At 42.4% G+C, this 17,259-nt stretch overlaps 1 protein-coding gene across 2 annotated transcripts in view; it reads right to left on the bottom strand.

Moving 5' to 3' along the window:
* Positions 1 to 16,962, bottom strand: part of sbno1 (strawberry notch homolog 1 (Drosophila)) — a 43,271-nt gene extending 26,309 nt beyond the window's left edge. Inside the window, exons 1-6 of one of the 2 annotated variants that reach the window (XM_078421393.1) lie at positions 16,735 to 16,962; positions 8,218 to 8,349; positions 6,080 to 6,374; positions 2,777 to 2,815; positions 1,689 to 1,789; positions 505 to 598 (exon numbers count right to left, since the gene is read on the bottom strand). In XM_078421393.1, coding sequence (XP_078277519.1) covers positions 505 to 598; positions 1,689 to 1,789; positions 2,777 to 2,815; positions 6,080 to 6,374; positions 8,218 to 8,349 — 661 coding nt within the window. In that variant the 5' untranslated portion in view covers positions 16,735 to 16,962. The remainder of the gene's footprint in view (positions 1 to 504; positions 599 to 1,688; positions 1,790 to 2,776; positions 2,816 to 6,079; positions 6,375 to 8,217; positions 8,350 to 16,734) is intronic. The other variant, XM_078421394.1, reaches the window with a different exon arrangement.
* Between the last annotated feature and the right edge of the window lie 297 nt (positions 16,963 to 17,259).

The raw sequence follows: 17,259 nt of genomic DNA, 5'->3' as shown, positions 1-17,259 counted from the left end.
ATCTTCCCCACCGCCAATGTCAGGCTAACTGGTCTATAATTCCCTGCTTTCTCTCTCCCTCCTTTCTTGATAAGTGGGATAACATTAGCTACCCTCCAATCCACAGGAACTGATCCAGATTCTATGAAACATTGGAAAATGATCACCAATGCATCCACGATTTCTGGAGCCACCTTCTCGAGTACCCTGGGATGCAGACCATCAGGCCCTGAGGATTTATCAGCCTTCAGTCTACCCAACACCATTTCCTGACTAATGCGAATTTCCTTCAGTTCCTCCGTCACCCTCTGTCCCCTAGTACATCTGGGAGATTGAGTCTGTCTTCACTAAGGAAGACAGATTCAAAGTACCTGTTCAACTCATCTGCCATTTCCTTGTTAATCACAAATTTATTGCAAGATATAAACTTTCAGTATTCAGTTGTAAAAGTAATTCAGTAAATGTGACTACTAAATTAAAAAAGAGGTAGACAAATGAAATGAGGACTTTGAGAAAAAGGCTTACACTTCATTGGCATATATTCAGCATATGTGTCCGCATGCCCCATCTCCTCATCGTCCTCCTCCTCGGGCTCCTCTTCATCTTTCAGAGGCAGCTTCTATCAAATATTAAGAGAGAGATTAGGGTAACAAACTGAAAACACAGCCAAAGAACAGATGATGTATTTGGTATATCTTGCACTTTCTTTATCAACTCTTAAAAGCGAGCACAAAATTTTTATAGGGAAAGGTAGTTTTGGATTGGTTTTCAAAGATTGGCAGGCATTGTTGGTCAACAGCATTTACACAATTACAAAGAATGAAAATCACAAATCTCCAAAAGAAAAAAAAAAGAGAAAATTGACTTAAAAAATAAATACTGTCTAGATTCAATGTATCATGGTTTAAATTGAGGGGAGGAAAATCCCATGCACATTTTAAGAATTGCCTGTTCCGTAAGGAATGATGATCATGGAACATCCTGTCCTATACTTCTTGTACACGAACTTTGTACATTAGTAAGCAGCCACATTATAAAGGTCACCTTAATAGATCAAAGAAACTAAATTGATGTTGGGATGGTGGAGGGAAGCAGGGATGTGTTGTGGTTCATTGAGATGCAATAAATCTATTGTGATAGAGTGCAATTCTTGCAGCCAAACTGTAGGAAGAACAGATTACACTGGAGTGGGTGCAGTGGAGTTTCACCAGGATGTTGCCTGGGATGCATTGTTTCCGTTACAAGATGACATTGATGGGCTGGGCTTGCTTCCCTTGGAGTAGAGGTATACAAGATTATGAGGGATGTTGAGCGCGTAGATAGTGGGAAGTTTTTCTCTGCCGTAGAGGAATGTGAAACTGGAGTGCACAAGTTTAAGTGGGAAGAAGTTGATAAGGGTTCTGAGGGAAAACCCACAGGGTGGCTAAAATCTGGCCTGCACTGGCACAACTATAGAGTATTTGCCTTATGTCCTCACTGAGATGAAGACAGGCACCATTTTTTAGGCAACAAATTTTAACTGAATGCTGTGGCTCTGGGCCAGGGTGCAAACACAAGGATCTCTCTGCAAGCTATGCCAGATTATCAGCATATAATTGTAAATCCAAACAGAAATCATGAAAGGAAAAAATAATTGCTCCATGCCTGAAAAGACCTCCATGCATTTCTACAGGCAGCGGCAAAACGTCAGAGTTGTGAAATATAATTACCGGAGTGGGGGAGAAGCTCCGCACTTTGATGTCTTCATTGACCCATATTCGAGTCACCTCTTTACTCAATGATTCCTTCTTCACACCATTGTTCAAATCAGCTGCAAACAACATACAATTTTTTAACTCTAAATAGCCACAATTTCCAATTATATTATTGATGCTAATTTAAAAGGTATGCCTGACCATCAATAATACAAGCTCCAAATATATTTGTCAGTATATTTTGCCTGGACAATAAAAATACATTAATCAAAGACTTCACTCGTCCTAAACTAATTAAGTGATTTAACTCATTTTCATGCCTGTACTCAGTGACATTGCATCCATTAAATTTTCAGGATAAAATGTTCACAAATAAAAATTAGCAAAAAATAGAAAGTGGGGTCTGACAGAATCTGTAAAACAATTAACATTCCAAACCACTGCTATTTCACCAGTTCTAATGATTTGCCATCCATGCTGAAAAAGGGTTTCAACCCAAAGCGTCATTTATTCCTTTTCTCTGGAGATGCTGCCTGACCTGCTGAGTTACTCCAGCTTTTTCTGTCTAATCTTCTAGTTAGACACTAACTCACCTTCTACAGATGCTGCCGGACCTGCCTAATGTTTTAAGTTTCTGCTTCAATCATCACTTCCAGATGTACATTCAATGCCTCTGCTTTATTCAGTGAAACACTGCAGATTCCTTTCTGATTACTGTATAATGCAAATGTGTACTGAAAGATATATGCAAATTACCTCAGCCCCACACCAACAACATGCAAACATAACTGTAAAAGATGCCCAAGCACAAAGTTATAACCAGAGATGAGATGCAAAGAAAATGTACTTTTTCCAGAAGAAATTATCAAAGCTGTAGGATTGCTTTGTATATAGTACGTTTACAAAATCACCAGTGTGAAAACAGGATAAATAATTCTAACCTCTGGTACTAAATACGAGAGAAGGTGCTGGGCCAAACTTCACAGCATATCAAACTTCAACCAAAAATGTTGCATGATTATTCTTAGCCACTAATCCACCACGTAATCATTAGGCATGCCTCCATTGTGTTGAGCTTCTGTGATCTGATATTACTACCTTACCTGGATTATTTGCCATCTTAGAAGTGAGTAGTACAATTTCTGTAAGGAAGTTAAGTAGGGGAAAAAGTTTCTGATGCATTCTGGAAAGTCGCTCAACTTCCTTGCATTAATAATATTAAACACTAATTTAACAAAACATTGCAGCTATGTTTCAAATCAATGGTTCTTTTCTGATGAATTTTTCTAAATGTGTACCTAATAAGCAGAATCTTCAGAAAGATTATATAAATTTAACCCACACTTAATCTTTACCAGACAAAAATAAATGGCTACGCTACAGACAAGAATTACACAACCTCTTCAGCCAAAACTTACAAATGGCCACATGGCTACAGTGCGAAGCATAAATTGGCAAAAAGAGAATGCTGTTGTGCTCGTTCGTACTACAGTGCCCTCCATAATGTTTGGGACAAAGACCCATCATTTATTTATTTGCCTCTGTACTCCACAACTTGAGATTTGTAATAGAAAAAAAAAATCACATGTGGTTAAAGTGCACATTGTCAGATTTTAATAAAGGGTATTTTTTACACATTTTGGTTTCGCCATGTAGAAATTACAGCAGTGTGTTTTTTTTTACATAGTCTCCCCCTCCCCCCCATTTCAGGGCACCATAATGTTTGGGACACAGCAATGTCAAGTAAATGAAAATAGTCATGTTTAGTATTTTGTTGCATATCGTATGTATGCAATGACTGCTTGAAGTCTGCGATTCATGAACATCACCAATGGCTGGGTGTCTAATCTGATTATGCTCAGCCAGGCCTGTATTGAAGCCATCTTTAGCTTATGCTTGTTTTGGGGGCTAGTCCCCTTCAGTTTTCTGTTCAGCATATAAAAGGCATGCTCAATTGGGTTCAGATCGAGTGATTGACTTGGCCACTCAAGAATTAACCATTTTTCAGCTTTGAAAATCTCCTTTGTTGCTTCAGCAGTATGTTTGGGATCATTGTCTTGCTGTAGAATGAACCGCCGGCCAATGTTTTTAGGCATTTGTTTGAACTTGAGCAGATAGGATGTGTCTATACACTTCAGAATTCATTATGCTACTACCATCAGCAGTTGTGTCATCAATGAAGATAAGTGAGCCAGTACCTTCAGCAGCCATACATGCCCAGGCCATAACACCCCCACCACCGTGTTTCACAGATGAGGTGGTATGCTTTGGATCTTGGGCAGTTCCTTCTCTCCTCCATACTTTGCTCTTGCCATCACTCTGATACAAGTTAATCTTTGTCTCATCTGTCCACAACACCTTTTTACAGAACTGTGGTTGCTCTTTTAAGTACTTTTTCGCAAACTGTAACCTGGCCATCCTATTTTTGTGGCTAACCAGCAGTTTGCATCTTGCGGTGTAGCCTCTGTATTTCTGTTCATGAAGTCTTCTGCAGACAGTGGTCATTGACAAATCCACACCTGACTCCTGAAGTGTTTCTGATCTGTCAGACAGGCGTTTGGGGATTTTTCTTTATTATAGAGAGAATTCTTCTGTCATCAGCTGTGGAGGTCTTCCTTGGCCTGCCAGTCTCTTTGTGATTAGTAAGCACACCAGTGCTCTCTTTCTTCTTAATGATGTTCCAAACAATTGATTTTGGTAAGCCTAAGGTTTGGCTGATGTCTCCAACAGTTTTATTCTTGTTTCTCAGTCTCATAATGGCTTCTATGACTTTCATTGGCACAACTTTGGTCCTCATGTTGATGAACAGCAATAAAAGTTTCCAAAGGTGATGGAAAGACTGGAGGAAAGACCAGGCGCTGAGAGGTCTCTTATACCCACATTAAGGAGGCAATTAAACACACCTGATCAATTACAAACGCCTGTGAAGCCATGTGCCCCAAACATTATGGTGCCCTGAAATGGGGTGGGAACTATGTATAAACACAGCTGTAATTTCTACATGGCGAAACCAAAATGTATAAAAATGGCCTTTAATAAAATATGACAGGGTGCACTTTAACCATGTGATTTTTTCTATTATAAACGTCAAATTGTGGAGTCCAGAGACAAATAAATAATGGGTTTTTGTCCCAAACATTATTGAGAGCACTATATATACCTGTGAAGACGATGATCAGCTATTTTTCAATTGAAAACACGGAGTCTTGATTAACACCATTAAAGGATGAAATTACAGAGTGTATGTGGAGGGATCAACAAGGCACAGGATGTTCTGGATAAGTATTGTGTATTGGGTTAACCGAGGATCTGGTGGTGGAGAGGCCTTTCAGAAACAATAATCATATTATAGACAATGGACAATAGGTGCAGGAGGATGCCATTCGGCCCTTCGAGCCAGCACCGCCATTCAATGTGATCATGGCTGATCATTCTCAATCAGTACCCCGTTCCTGCCTTCTCCCCATACCCCCTGACTCCGCTATCCTTAAGAGCTCTATCTAGCTCTCTTGAATGCATTCAGAGAATTGGCCTCCATTGCCTTCTGAGGCAGAGAATTCCACAGATTCACAACTCTCTGACTGAATTTTTTTTTCCTCATCTCAGTTCTAAATGGCCTTCCCCTTATTCTTAAACTGTGGCTCCTCGTTATGATGAATTTTATATTGAAATTTACATTGTTCAGTTTGAAATCATGGTATTAAATTTGAATAAAGCAAATGATGAACAGTGAAGCAAGCAGATGGCTTGGCTTTATTCAAATCTGTAAAACAGGAGTCATTTCCGAGTTATTTTCAGGTTCGGAGGGTGCAACTTCTGTGGTGCTGCAGGCATTAATGTTAGGATCCCAGCTCTTCACAATCTAGATCAATGATTTAGATGAAGAGATCAAATGCAATATGCAAATTTGCTGACAAGATAAAGCCAAGTTACAAGAAGGGTTTCAGCAAGATATGGATATGAAGTGGAAAAGCAAGGAAATAGAAAATGAAACTAAAATAATGTGGAAAAACATGAGGAGAGCCACTTTGGTTGAAAAATAAAAGGAGTATTCTAGTAAATCTTTTTGGCATTCACTTGTCCATTTATGTGCCTGTTGATTTTTAATAAACTATATCTCCACAATCACATTGCTGAAGATTTTAATAAAATGCACGTGCAATGGTTTGATGTTCGGACTGCAAATGCAAGAAAGTATTACCAACTTGCATCCATGTTCAACTTACCTATGCAGTCTAACTATGAACATTTCTCAAAATAATTGTAAATGAAATATTCTACAATATTTAAGTGCATTAACAGCAAATTATCTCCCTGGTCTGTGTTAATTGCTGTTTCAAATCTTTCTAAAGTTATACAGAATGACCAAATTCAAACAAAAATGATCTTAAATGCAAATAACTTACTGGCTGCTGTTGTTATGGGTTGAACAATATTAGACGGTGGCTTCATTTTCATCAATTCAGATAAGCTGTTGCTTTTAAGCAAGTCTTTAAGTTGGATCTGGTCCTTGGATGATGCCGTAGCCAGTGCTGGAGCAGCAGTCGAGGTGAGTGCAAGGGAGCTGCTATGAATAATCTTTGCTACAGTGACTGTGGGACGAGAGACTGTATTTACAGGTGCCTTTGTCACAATTAATGTTGTTCCAAGGTTTGGCAGCTGATTCAGCTGATTTAGCACAAAAGTGGTAGCTGTTGGTGGCTGTTGACAGAAAAATATAATTATACCAATGAAAATGGTCTCATGTTTGAAGTAGAATAACCAGAAAGTCAGAGACGGTTTGCAATAGTTTCTCAAACTAAAACTGAATGGTGGCCCAGTGGAACTTTTAAAAATGACTCAGCAGTTCAATAAAATAGACTGAGAGTCTTTACTTGCAGCCTATCCACTGGCCATGGTGATGAACAAATTAAATCAGGAATTAAGAGCAAGGTGAACAGCATTTACGATTAATGAAAGGAGAAAGAAAAGGATAGTTTACAGAATGAGATGAAAAAGCAGGAAGGTCATGTAGTGCAAGTTGGATTACGAGGCCTATTATGTGCTGTTCACCGCTGTACAGTTGCATGGAATCAGGAAACAGTACAGAAACTCCATAAGAAATAATTTAATTAATCACCTTATGTACTGACAGCTCAAAGGTTACTCCTGCTGAAAAGTTTGATACAAGAATTCTGAAACATTATAGAAAAACTAAACCTAAAATTGCAACCGTAGTTATAGAGCTAATTTACAGTAAAAAAACAGCATATTTAACTTTATAAATACTAACACTAATGCATTCAGTGCAGACACGGAAATTCACAATGATTGCAGTACAGAAATAAATAATTTGATATATTGAGTGTGAATCAGCTCCATGCAAGAGCAATCTAGCCCACAACATTCCCCTGCTCTCTCACCATAGTCCTGTAAATTCATTCCCTTCAGCTCCATTTTTGAACACTGCCATTGAGTTATATTCTGGTAGAACATATGAAGGCAATGACAAGGACCTTTGGATGTACTGAGAGTGTAAGTCCATGGATCACTGAAAGAGGCAACATAGGCAGATAGGGAGTGAAGAGGGCATTTGATATGCTTGCCTTCATAAGCTAGGACAATGAGTGCAAGAGTTGGGATGTCATTTGTACTTATACAAAACATTGAATTCTTTTGGAATAGTGTTTAGTTCCAATCACTACTGTGGGAAGGATGCTGTAGCAATAGAGTGCAGAAGAAAAACATTCTAGATGTTGCTTGGTGGTTATAACAAGGGGAAATTGGACAGGCTGGTTTAATCTCTGACATGCGAGGCCAACGTGAGAAACGTTGGGTTTATAAAGTTACAAGGGGCATAGCAAAAATGGATAGTTAGTTTCTTTCCCATGCGAGAGGCCAACGTGAGAAACGTTGGGTTTATAAAGTTACAAGGGGCATAGCAAGAATGGATAGTCAGTTTATTTCCCATGCGAGAGGCCAACGTGAGAAACGTTGGGTTTATAAAGTTAGCATAGACAATAGGTGCAGGAGTAGGCCATTCGGCCCTTCGAGCCAGCACCAACATTCAATGTGATCATGGCTGATCATTCTCAATCAGTACCCCGTTTCTGCCTTCTCCCCATACCCCCCGACTCTGCTATCCTCAAGAGCTCTATCTAGCTCTCTCTTGAATGCATAGCAAGAATGGATAGTCAATTTATTTCCCATGCGAGAGGCCAACGTGAGAAACATTGGGTTTATAAAGTTACAAGGAGCATCGTAAGAATGGATAGTCAGTTTCTTTCCCATGGCAGGGAAGTCTAAAGTTAGATGGGATGTTTAAGGGACGAGGAGACAAATTTAAAGGAGATGCAAGGGATAGGTTTTTCCTCACAGAGGGTAGTGATTATCTGAAATGACTTGCTGGATAAGGTGGTAGAGGGAAATTCTGTGTTCTACAATCACAGTCAGAGCCAATTGTAATACATCTAACCCTAGTTTCCATTTTAATCTAGAAATTTCAGTCACATCCAAAATAAAGAAACAGTTGTAGATATTAAATGAAATAAAAAGCCATTTTCACCTGCTGTAAGCCACCAGATGATAAAGGAGACATCAAGCCAGTGTCCAGTGGATCTGCATCAAAAAGGTCATTAGGGCTAATCCCACTTTCGCTCAAAGCAGCAAGCAGAAGATCTTGGCCTGGGTCTGTCATCTAGATATCAACAGAATGGATTATTACATTATGCCTTCCTTAGACAAAGTAAAAATGAAACTCAAAACAATCGCACCAATCACATTTTTGGCATTAGTTTCTTTATGCATGACAGCTCAGTGTCATGGCATTTAAGGGAATAGTTCTGTGTAAAACACACGAATGGAAAATGTAATCTTGCTACAAAACAAATTGTAACTGGGTTAGGAGTCTTCTTGGCAAGATGGTCGGGTATCTGTTAGCCTCTCCTTCTGGAAGCATCTGGAGATTGATTTTCATGCCACAATTTTTAAGTAATTTATCCCCCATTCGATGGATGGTTCTGGAAAGTTATCCTGCTTTTATCAGGGAAGGTTGCTGCAGTTTATTTCCTCTTCCCTTTGGATAGTTTATTTTCTGAGGAAGCAGACAGAGCTGTTGGAATTGATTGAAGCTTGGGGCTCCAATATACAAGGCATGTCAAGACCCAGAGCTGCTTCATATCTCTGATAAAATGTATACCTTTAACACCATTATCAATCAACTCAGCCACCCATAATTAACCAGTTTATTTAAAACAAACTTGTTTAAAAACTCAAGGATTGTGAGCAAGAGATAATTTAACACCTAACCCCACGTCTTTGAGATCATGCTGGCAAATTCTTTATTTTTCACTGTGTGGTCTGTGTGAAGGTATGCACACAATGTAATACTGAGACCCAGGGGTCTGACCAGCAGCATTGAGTATACAGCAATATATTTACAAGGTAAATATTCGTAAATGTCTACCTTCGATTTAAACCCACATCTGCAGTTCTTTCCTGCACAATATATTTACAAGTATGGATGGTGTACAACTGGGAAAACAACCCATGGACCAAAGCCCTTCAAGACAAGAGGGATAAGGGGTGGAGATATTGTCAAGGAGGTCTTAGTGAACTTCTGTCATACTGAGTCATACAGAAAAGAAACAGGCTATTTGGCTCAAATTGTCCATAGTGACGAAGAAGCCCCATCTAAACTCGTCCCAATAACCCACATATGACCCATGTTCTTCTGGATCTTTCTACCCATGTGCCTGTTCAAATCTCTTAAAATATTGTTGTTATTATTGTACCGGCTGAAACGACTTGCTCTGGCAACTTGTTCCATATACCCACCATCCTATGAGTGAAAAAGTTGCCATTGGTTCCTAGTAAATCTTGCCTCTCTTATCTTAAACTAATGCCCTCTAGTTCTAGATTCCCGTTCCCTGGGAAAAAGACTATTCACACCAGTCCCCCTCATGATCGTATACACTAATGATTACTCTCAGTCTCCAGTGCTGCAAGGAATAAAGTCCTAGTCTGCCCAATATTTTCCTATAACTAAGTTCCTTGAATCCTGGCAACATTGTCTAATCCTTTTCCTCATTCTTTCCAGCTCAATTGCATTTTTCCTATTACACGATAACAAAAACTCGAAGTGAAGTGAACACTGAATACAATACTCCAAGTGCAGCCTGTACGCAAACTTCACACTCAGTGCCTTGCCTTCTTCACCACCATCTACCTGTGGCACCACTTTCAGGGAACCATGCACTTGTACTCCAACATCTTTGTCCTACAACATACCCAATGTTCCCACCATTTGCTGCAAAAGTTTTATCCTGGTCTGATATGAATTCAACTCAATTTGCCATTCCTTGGCCCACTTACTGAGCTCATCAAGATAATAATGTATTTTATTTATATAGCACTTTTCATATACTCAAAGACGCTTTACAGAGATTTAGAGAACATAGGGAAATGAATAAATAGATAAATAAGTAAATAAATAAACAAACAGAGAAAGGAGACAGAAGGTGAGGTGACCTTCAGTGGTTGAAGGCAGTACTGAACAGGCGAGACTTCAGCGATTTTTTGAATGTGGTGAGTGTGGAGGAGTCTCTAACGGTTTGGGGTAGTGAGTTCCATAGGGTGGGAGCAGCGATGGAGAAAGCCCTGTCCCCCCAGGATCTGAGTTTGGTCCGGATGTGGGGGGATAGGAGATTGGCAGCAGCAGAGCGGAGGGTGCAGGTGGGAGTGTGCCTGTGGAGGAGGTCGGTCAGGTAGGATGGGGCCAGGTTATGGAGGGCTTTAAGATGCAGCTATAATTCTTGACAACCTTCTTCGCAGTCTATAATACTATCCATTTTATTATCTTCTGAAAACTTACCAACCATACCTTAAGTTTTCTTACCCAAATCCACATAGACGATGTACAATGGTGCCGGCACTGACTTGAGGCACACTGCTGGTCACAGACCTCCAGTCCAAAAAAACAATCTTCCACCACTAATCTCTACTTGCCACCAGAAAGCAAATTGGTTTGTACTGTGGTCACCACAAGTTGGTATAAACTGTAGTCACAAAGGCAAGTGGTTCAGGAAGTGAATCGAAGATTAGGGAAACTTCTAAGTATGGGCAATTTGCCTCAGCAAGCTTATTGTTTCATTTCTCAACTCAATATTTTTGCGGAAGTATGTCCAACTATTATAATATCCAACTATTATAATATCCACTCAGAGCAAATAATAAATTTAAACACACCTACTAGACCGGATCAGCTAGAAGCACTGCAGCACACCAGTTTCTTTGCTCGTTTCGAGGTGAAAGCTACAGTGGCAGACATTACACCCTCTCCAGCACCTGAGAGCAACACCTTCACTGTGCAGGAGTATGACGTTAAGCGAGTGCTCAGAGCAGTGAATCCCAGGAAAGCTGCAGGCCCCGATGGTGTGACGGGCAGAGTGCTGAGGGAATGTGCAGACCAATTATCTGAGGTCTTCACAAAAATCTTCAACCTGTCCCTTTTAAAATCCACCATCCCTCCCTGCCTGAAGTCCGCCATAATCATCCCTCTGCCGAAAAAGCCTGTCATCAGCGGTCTTAACGACTACCGTCCGGTAGCACTCACACCGGTCATCACAAAGTGCTTCGAGAGACTGGTCCTGCAGCACATCAAAGCCAGCCTCCCACCCACCTTCGACCCATACCAGTTTGCCTACAGAGCAAATAGGTCTACAGGGGATGCCATCGACACTGCTCTTCACACTGCACTGACCCACCTTGAACACCAGGGGAGCTATGTGAGGATGCTCTTTCTCGACTTCAGCTCTGCCTTTAACACGGTCATCCCGAGCAGACTGGTCACCAAACTTTCCGACCTTGGATTTTCCCTAACCATCTGCAAATGGATCAAGGACTTCCTGACCAACCGCCCCCAGACAGTCAAAATAGGCCCTCACCTCTCCTCCACCATTACACTGAGCACCGGCTCACCACAGGGCTGTGTGTTGAGCCCCATCCTTTACTCCCTCTACACTCACGACTGCGCCCCCACCCATCCCACCAACACCATCATCAAGTTCGCGGATGACACGACTGTGGTTGGACTTATCTCAGAAGGAGATGAGACAGCCTATAGGGATGAAATCCAAAGGCTGGCAGCATGGTGTTCAGTGAACAATCTGGTCCTGAACTCCTCCAAAACAAAGGAACTTATAATTGACTTTAGAAAAACCAGTGGAGATTACGACCCACTCTACATCAATGGGGTCTGCGTGGAAAGGGTACCAGCTTTCAGGTTCCTGGGTACGCACATCGCAGAGGATCTCACCTGGTCTACCAACACCATCACCACAGTAAAGAAGGCACAGCAGAGACTCCACTTCCTGAGGATCCTCAGGAAAACCAACCTGCAGGAGAAGCTCATGTTGTCCTTCTATCGCTGCTCCATCGAGAGTGTGCTGGCATACTGTATAACCACATGGTATGCCAGCTGCTCAGAAAAGGACAGGAAGGCCCTTCAGAGGGTCATCACGACGGCCCAGAAAATCATCGGCTGCTCACTGCCCTCCCTGGAGCACCTGTTCAGCCTGCGCTGCCTCAGTAGAGCAGGCAAAATAATAAAAGATCCATCCCACCCCGGCCACCGTCTGTTTGTTCATCTGCCCTCTGGTCGACGTTTCAGGTCAATCAAATCCCGAACAAACAGACTTAAGAACAGTTTTTACCCCAGGGCCATACGAGAACTGAACACTACCTGTGCACTAGGCAACACCGTTAAAAAATCTTGTGCTTAATTTAATTGTATTTATGTATTTATTTGTTTTTGCATTTATTGCATATATGTTTGTACGCACCGTCAGGATTGGCTGTTTTTTAATTTCGTTGTACTCGTTGCAATGACAATAAATGAATATTATTATTATTATTATTATTATTAAGCATGCATCTATCAATAACAATTTTGCCAGGAAGGACCAATCATTTTGAAGACCAAATCTTGTCTATCGGGACACTCTCCACCTCAATTATGTACAGTACCACTGTCATGCTTGATGCCATATATACAGTACCATTGTCGTGCTTGATGCCATATGTATGATACCACTGCCATACTTGATGCCGTATAGACAGTATTACTGTCATGCTTGATGCCATATGGGCAGTATTACTACCATGCTTGATGCCATAAGGACTATTGCTGCCATGCTGGATGCCATATGGGCAGTATTACTACCATGCTTGATGCCATATGGGCAGTATTACTACCATGCTTGATGCCATATGGGCAGTATTACTGCCATGCTTGATACATTATGTACGGTACCACTGCCATGCTTGTTGCCATATGGGCAGTATTACTGCCTTGCTTGATACATTATGTACGGTACCACTGCCATGCTTGATGCCATATGGAGTTTTACTGCCATGCTTGATGCCATATGGGCAGTATTACTGCCATGCTTGATGCCATATGTATGGTACCACTGCCATGCTTGATGCCATATGGACAGTTTTACTGCCATGCTTGTTGCCATATGGGCAGTATTACTGCCATGCTTGATGCCATATGCTTGATACATTATGTACGGTACCACTGTTATACTTGTTGCCATATCAAGCACCATTGCATATTATTAAATCTGCATTCATCATAATCTGTGCCCCTATGAAATGCTCGTTCCCGCTTCCAATAAAACAAGGGTCCAGTCATGCTGTAAAGTATAGAAGGAACTAAGATTCAGGCTAAAAATGAGGTGCCAAAAAGCAAACACTGCTACGGTCTCGATGAGCAGCGTACTAGTATCTTAAGCTCACAGGCTGCAGTAGGTCAAAGAGACAGCTCACCACCAATCTACATCAATGAATGGATGAGAGAAGTTTAACATATCTTGGAATTTGATGGTTAACAATATGGGCAATTGTGTGTATTGAAGAATATGGGGAAGGGCTTCAGGGAAATACTCTTTCGGCTTCAAGGTAGTCATAGAGTCTTACAGCATGGAAACAGACTCTTCGGTCCAACTTGCTCACACCGGCCAACATATCCCATCTACACTAGTTCCATCTGCCTGCTTTTGACCCGTATCTAAGCCTGTCCTATCCATGTATCGGTCTAAATGTTTCTCAAACATTGCAAGAGAACGGATGTGGCCTGCAGTGGTAGTAAATGGCAGAGCAACAGTTGTGGACATCAACTAGTCGGCCCCTGCAAGTCCGACCCAGTGCCACCCTCAGGACAACGAGCCTTTATGGCCAAGTTAAGACTCTAATTTTTTTTTTAAATTTCAGACTTGAAGGATAAAATTTGGCACCTAAAACATGGTGTCCCTTGTGTACTCTACTATCTTACACTCTTATACTAATATGATTGCGCCATACGTATAGTGGGATTTCAACTGAACTGCAAGCAAAAAATGTCACTGTATTTGAGCACACATGACAATAAAGTACCACTGCCTGTTACCTCCTCTGGCAGCTCTTGCCATACACCCACCACCCTTCGTGTGAAAAGATTACCCCCAGGGTCCTATTAAATCTTTCCCCCTCACAAGCCTATGTCCTCTGGTTTTCGATTCCCCCACTCTGGGCAAGAGACTGCATCTACCTGATTTATTCCTCGCATGATTTTGTACATGTTATGTTAGTTATGGAAAGGGATAGAACCATACAATTTAATGGCAGCATTTAAAAGACTTCTGGACAGGTACATTGATAGGAAAGGCATGGAGGATACAACCCTAACCCAGGCAAATGGGACTGACGTCTGTGGACATTTCAGTGGCATGAACAAGTTGGGCTGAAGGGCCTATTTTCAGCCCTGCATTTCTCTAAGGCTCCCGAATATAGCAAAGGCCCTTTGGCCCACAATGTCCGAGCCAAACACAATAAAATCCCTTCTGCCTGCATACAATTAATAACCACAATTCCCTGCATATTCATGCGGCCATCTAAAAGCCTCAGAAATGCCACTATTTTATCTGCTTTCACCATTCTGGCAGTGTGTTCCAGAAATCTACCACTGTGCAAAAACAGCTTGCCCTGCACATCTTCTTTACTCTCCCACTCTCACTTTAAAGCTAAGCCCATTAATATTTCACATTTCCACCCTGGAATATTCCTTATTTACATCCTTCAATTTTAAAAAACCTGTCAGATCTCCACTCAGCCTCCAATATGGATGCTCCACAAATTAAGGTTCAGATTAAAAGGGAGGTCAACTTGAATATCAAAGGCAGGACCTTGTGGGTAAGCCTTTGTCCAACAAGTGGGAATCTTTTAAAGATGAAACAGCGAGAATGCAGAATGAACGTGTTCCCATCAAGGTGTAAGTTAAGGACAGCCTCCAAGAAACCCTGTATATTCACAAATATTGGGTTGGTATAGTCAGAACCCTTTCACTGGGAATAGAAATGTCAAATACTAGAGGGCACCTTGCTAAGGAGTGAGGGCGAAAATTAAAGGGAGATGCAAGTCAGGTTTTTTTTTTTTACAAAGGGTGGAAGGTGCCTGGAACAAAGCAAAACATTTTAGCTGAGTTGCTGACCAAAACAAAATGCACCCCTCTGACAGTAAGTTTTGGAATGGGGAAGAAAAATGAAAGGAAACAAAATGTTGACTTCTTTTGATGCAAAAGATAAAATATAGACAACTGATGGAGCAACAACACAGGATAGTCTTGAGATAACACTCAACCATAATTAAAACTATCCAATAATCCAAGACATAAACAGTCTGACGGATTCCAACCTATCCATTCCCTCCACATATGCTGCCTGACACGCAGAGTTCCTTCAGTACTGCAATTTCTTGTATCTTCAACCTCTCCAGAAATTTACATCCATTAACAGTCCGACCAACTAAAAGAAATCAACTTAACCAGTGTCCAACTGATTGGCAGTGTAAACGCCTTTAAAAGAGTTATAAATCAACTAAAATATTTGGACTCAATGTTGAGTGCACTGCCTTCGTATTCAATAACGTGTTGGTTACAAGGACAGTTTTCTGTAAAAAGTTTCATAGTTTACCTTCAAAGGCCAAGAACACTAAACTGGGAATGCAGTTTGAAGTGAACAACCCCAAACTGTCAATGAAAGTCTTCACACTCATTCCCAACATGACTTCCTCCCATGGCCCCGCTTATCATTTCTAAAAGCGAACATACAGTATTTATCTAACTAAAGTAAGTATTTTTTCTTTGCGAGGGACATAAAGACGAGCGCATGGAGCGTCCTTAAACTGAAATGAATCAACAACTCCAAATTAAGTTGTGGAAAGAACCTCAATCGAACCATCTGAAATAAATGAATAATTTTTTTAGGCTTCCCAGGATACACTATTGACCCGCAAAACATCCCCACAACTCTCCCACTGTTACAACACCCGGCAGCTGCCCGATTCTGGAACCCAAGCCTTTCATACAAAGACAGAGGTTCTCAGGACGGTTAAACCATTGAACGCGCGGCCCAAGGAAAGGAAAATAACCTGACCTACATTAAGATGGCCAGAGCGAGAAAATAAATATGTAGGAAAGGAGGAAGGGGTGGTTTAAAGAGAGCGAAACCTTAACCTTCTGGTTGTAACACGTGCTCAGTAAGAAAGCAAACTTCCGGGTTATTTTATGGCTGCGTAATGGTGGCTGAGCCTGAGGACGAGAACAGCCGAAGCCCGGAGATTCACAAACCAGGGAACAGCAAGAGAAACCGAAATAAGACAAATGCTCGCTGCTGCTGCTCCTCCTCCTCCCACACGCCGCGCCGGGAAGGCCCGAGCCGAGCTTCCCTCAGCGTCTGAGCCGGCCCGATCCCGGCCACTGACTCCTGCTCTCCCAACAACAACCTTCCCTCACTATTGTTCTCACACTGGCTGCTTCTCCAACTAGACAGTTAGTTGTGAGAGAAGCTCGCTGGGACGCGAGCGCACGATGCAGGCGGGCTCGGAGCGGCCCGACCGACCGAGGAGAGGAGAGGCTCGCACCGAGATCGGCCTTTGTTTTCTTGGGTATTTCCCCTCAGCCTGTCAAGGGCGGCTGTGTTTGCGGGTGTGTGTGTGGTGGGGGGGAGCAGCGCTGGGAGAGGGAGGGAGGGAAGGCACTCACCGCTGCGCCGAGGCTGAGGCGAGGCGAGGACACGGCGTCCGCTCACTGCACAGCCGCCGCCATGTCAGGCGCCTCCCGCCGCCATCTCCCATCACGTGACCCGGGGCCGGGCTCGTCCAACCGCCCGCCCTTCCCGCCAACCGCGCTGCCAATCGAATCACACAAGCCCCGAAGCAACTTGCATGATCGAACATGATTTTGCTGAATATGCGGGGATTTTTTTTCTTTTTTCCCCCCTTATTTATTAAAAATGTAAAAAAAATCCCCAAACCACCGCCGGCGAGTCCGGAGCACGTGACCACCGCCTCCGCCCTCCCGCAGCGTGACGTCACCGCCGCCCGACCAACCCGCGTGCGCGCAGACGTCAGCACGGCCAATGGGCAGCCGGCGCGGAATTTAAACTCCCGGCGACGGTGCATCTTAACCTGCTGGCGCCAGTGACTGACGTCCGCCTCGCCCAATGGGCCGCCAGGGAATGGGACGGCGGGGGCGGTGTCGGCAGGTCCGGCCAATCAGAGGGCCGTG

This window comes from Rhinoraja longicauda, chromosome 25, assembly GCF_053455715.1.
Source record: "Rhinoraja longicauda isolate Sanriku21f chromosome 25, sRhiLon1.1, whole genome shotgun sequence".
NCBI classification, from domain to species: domain Eukaryota; kingdom Metazoa; phylum Chordata; class Chondrichthyes; order Rajiformes; family Arhynchobatidae; genus Rhinoraja; species Rhinoraja longicauda.
This window is presented reverse-complemented; position numbering and strand designations above follow the sequence as displayed.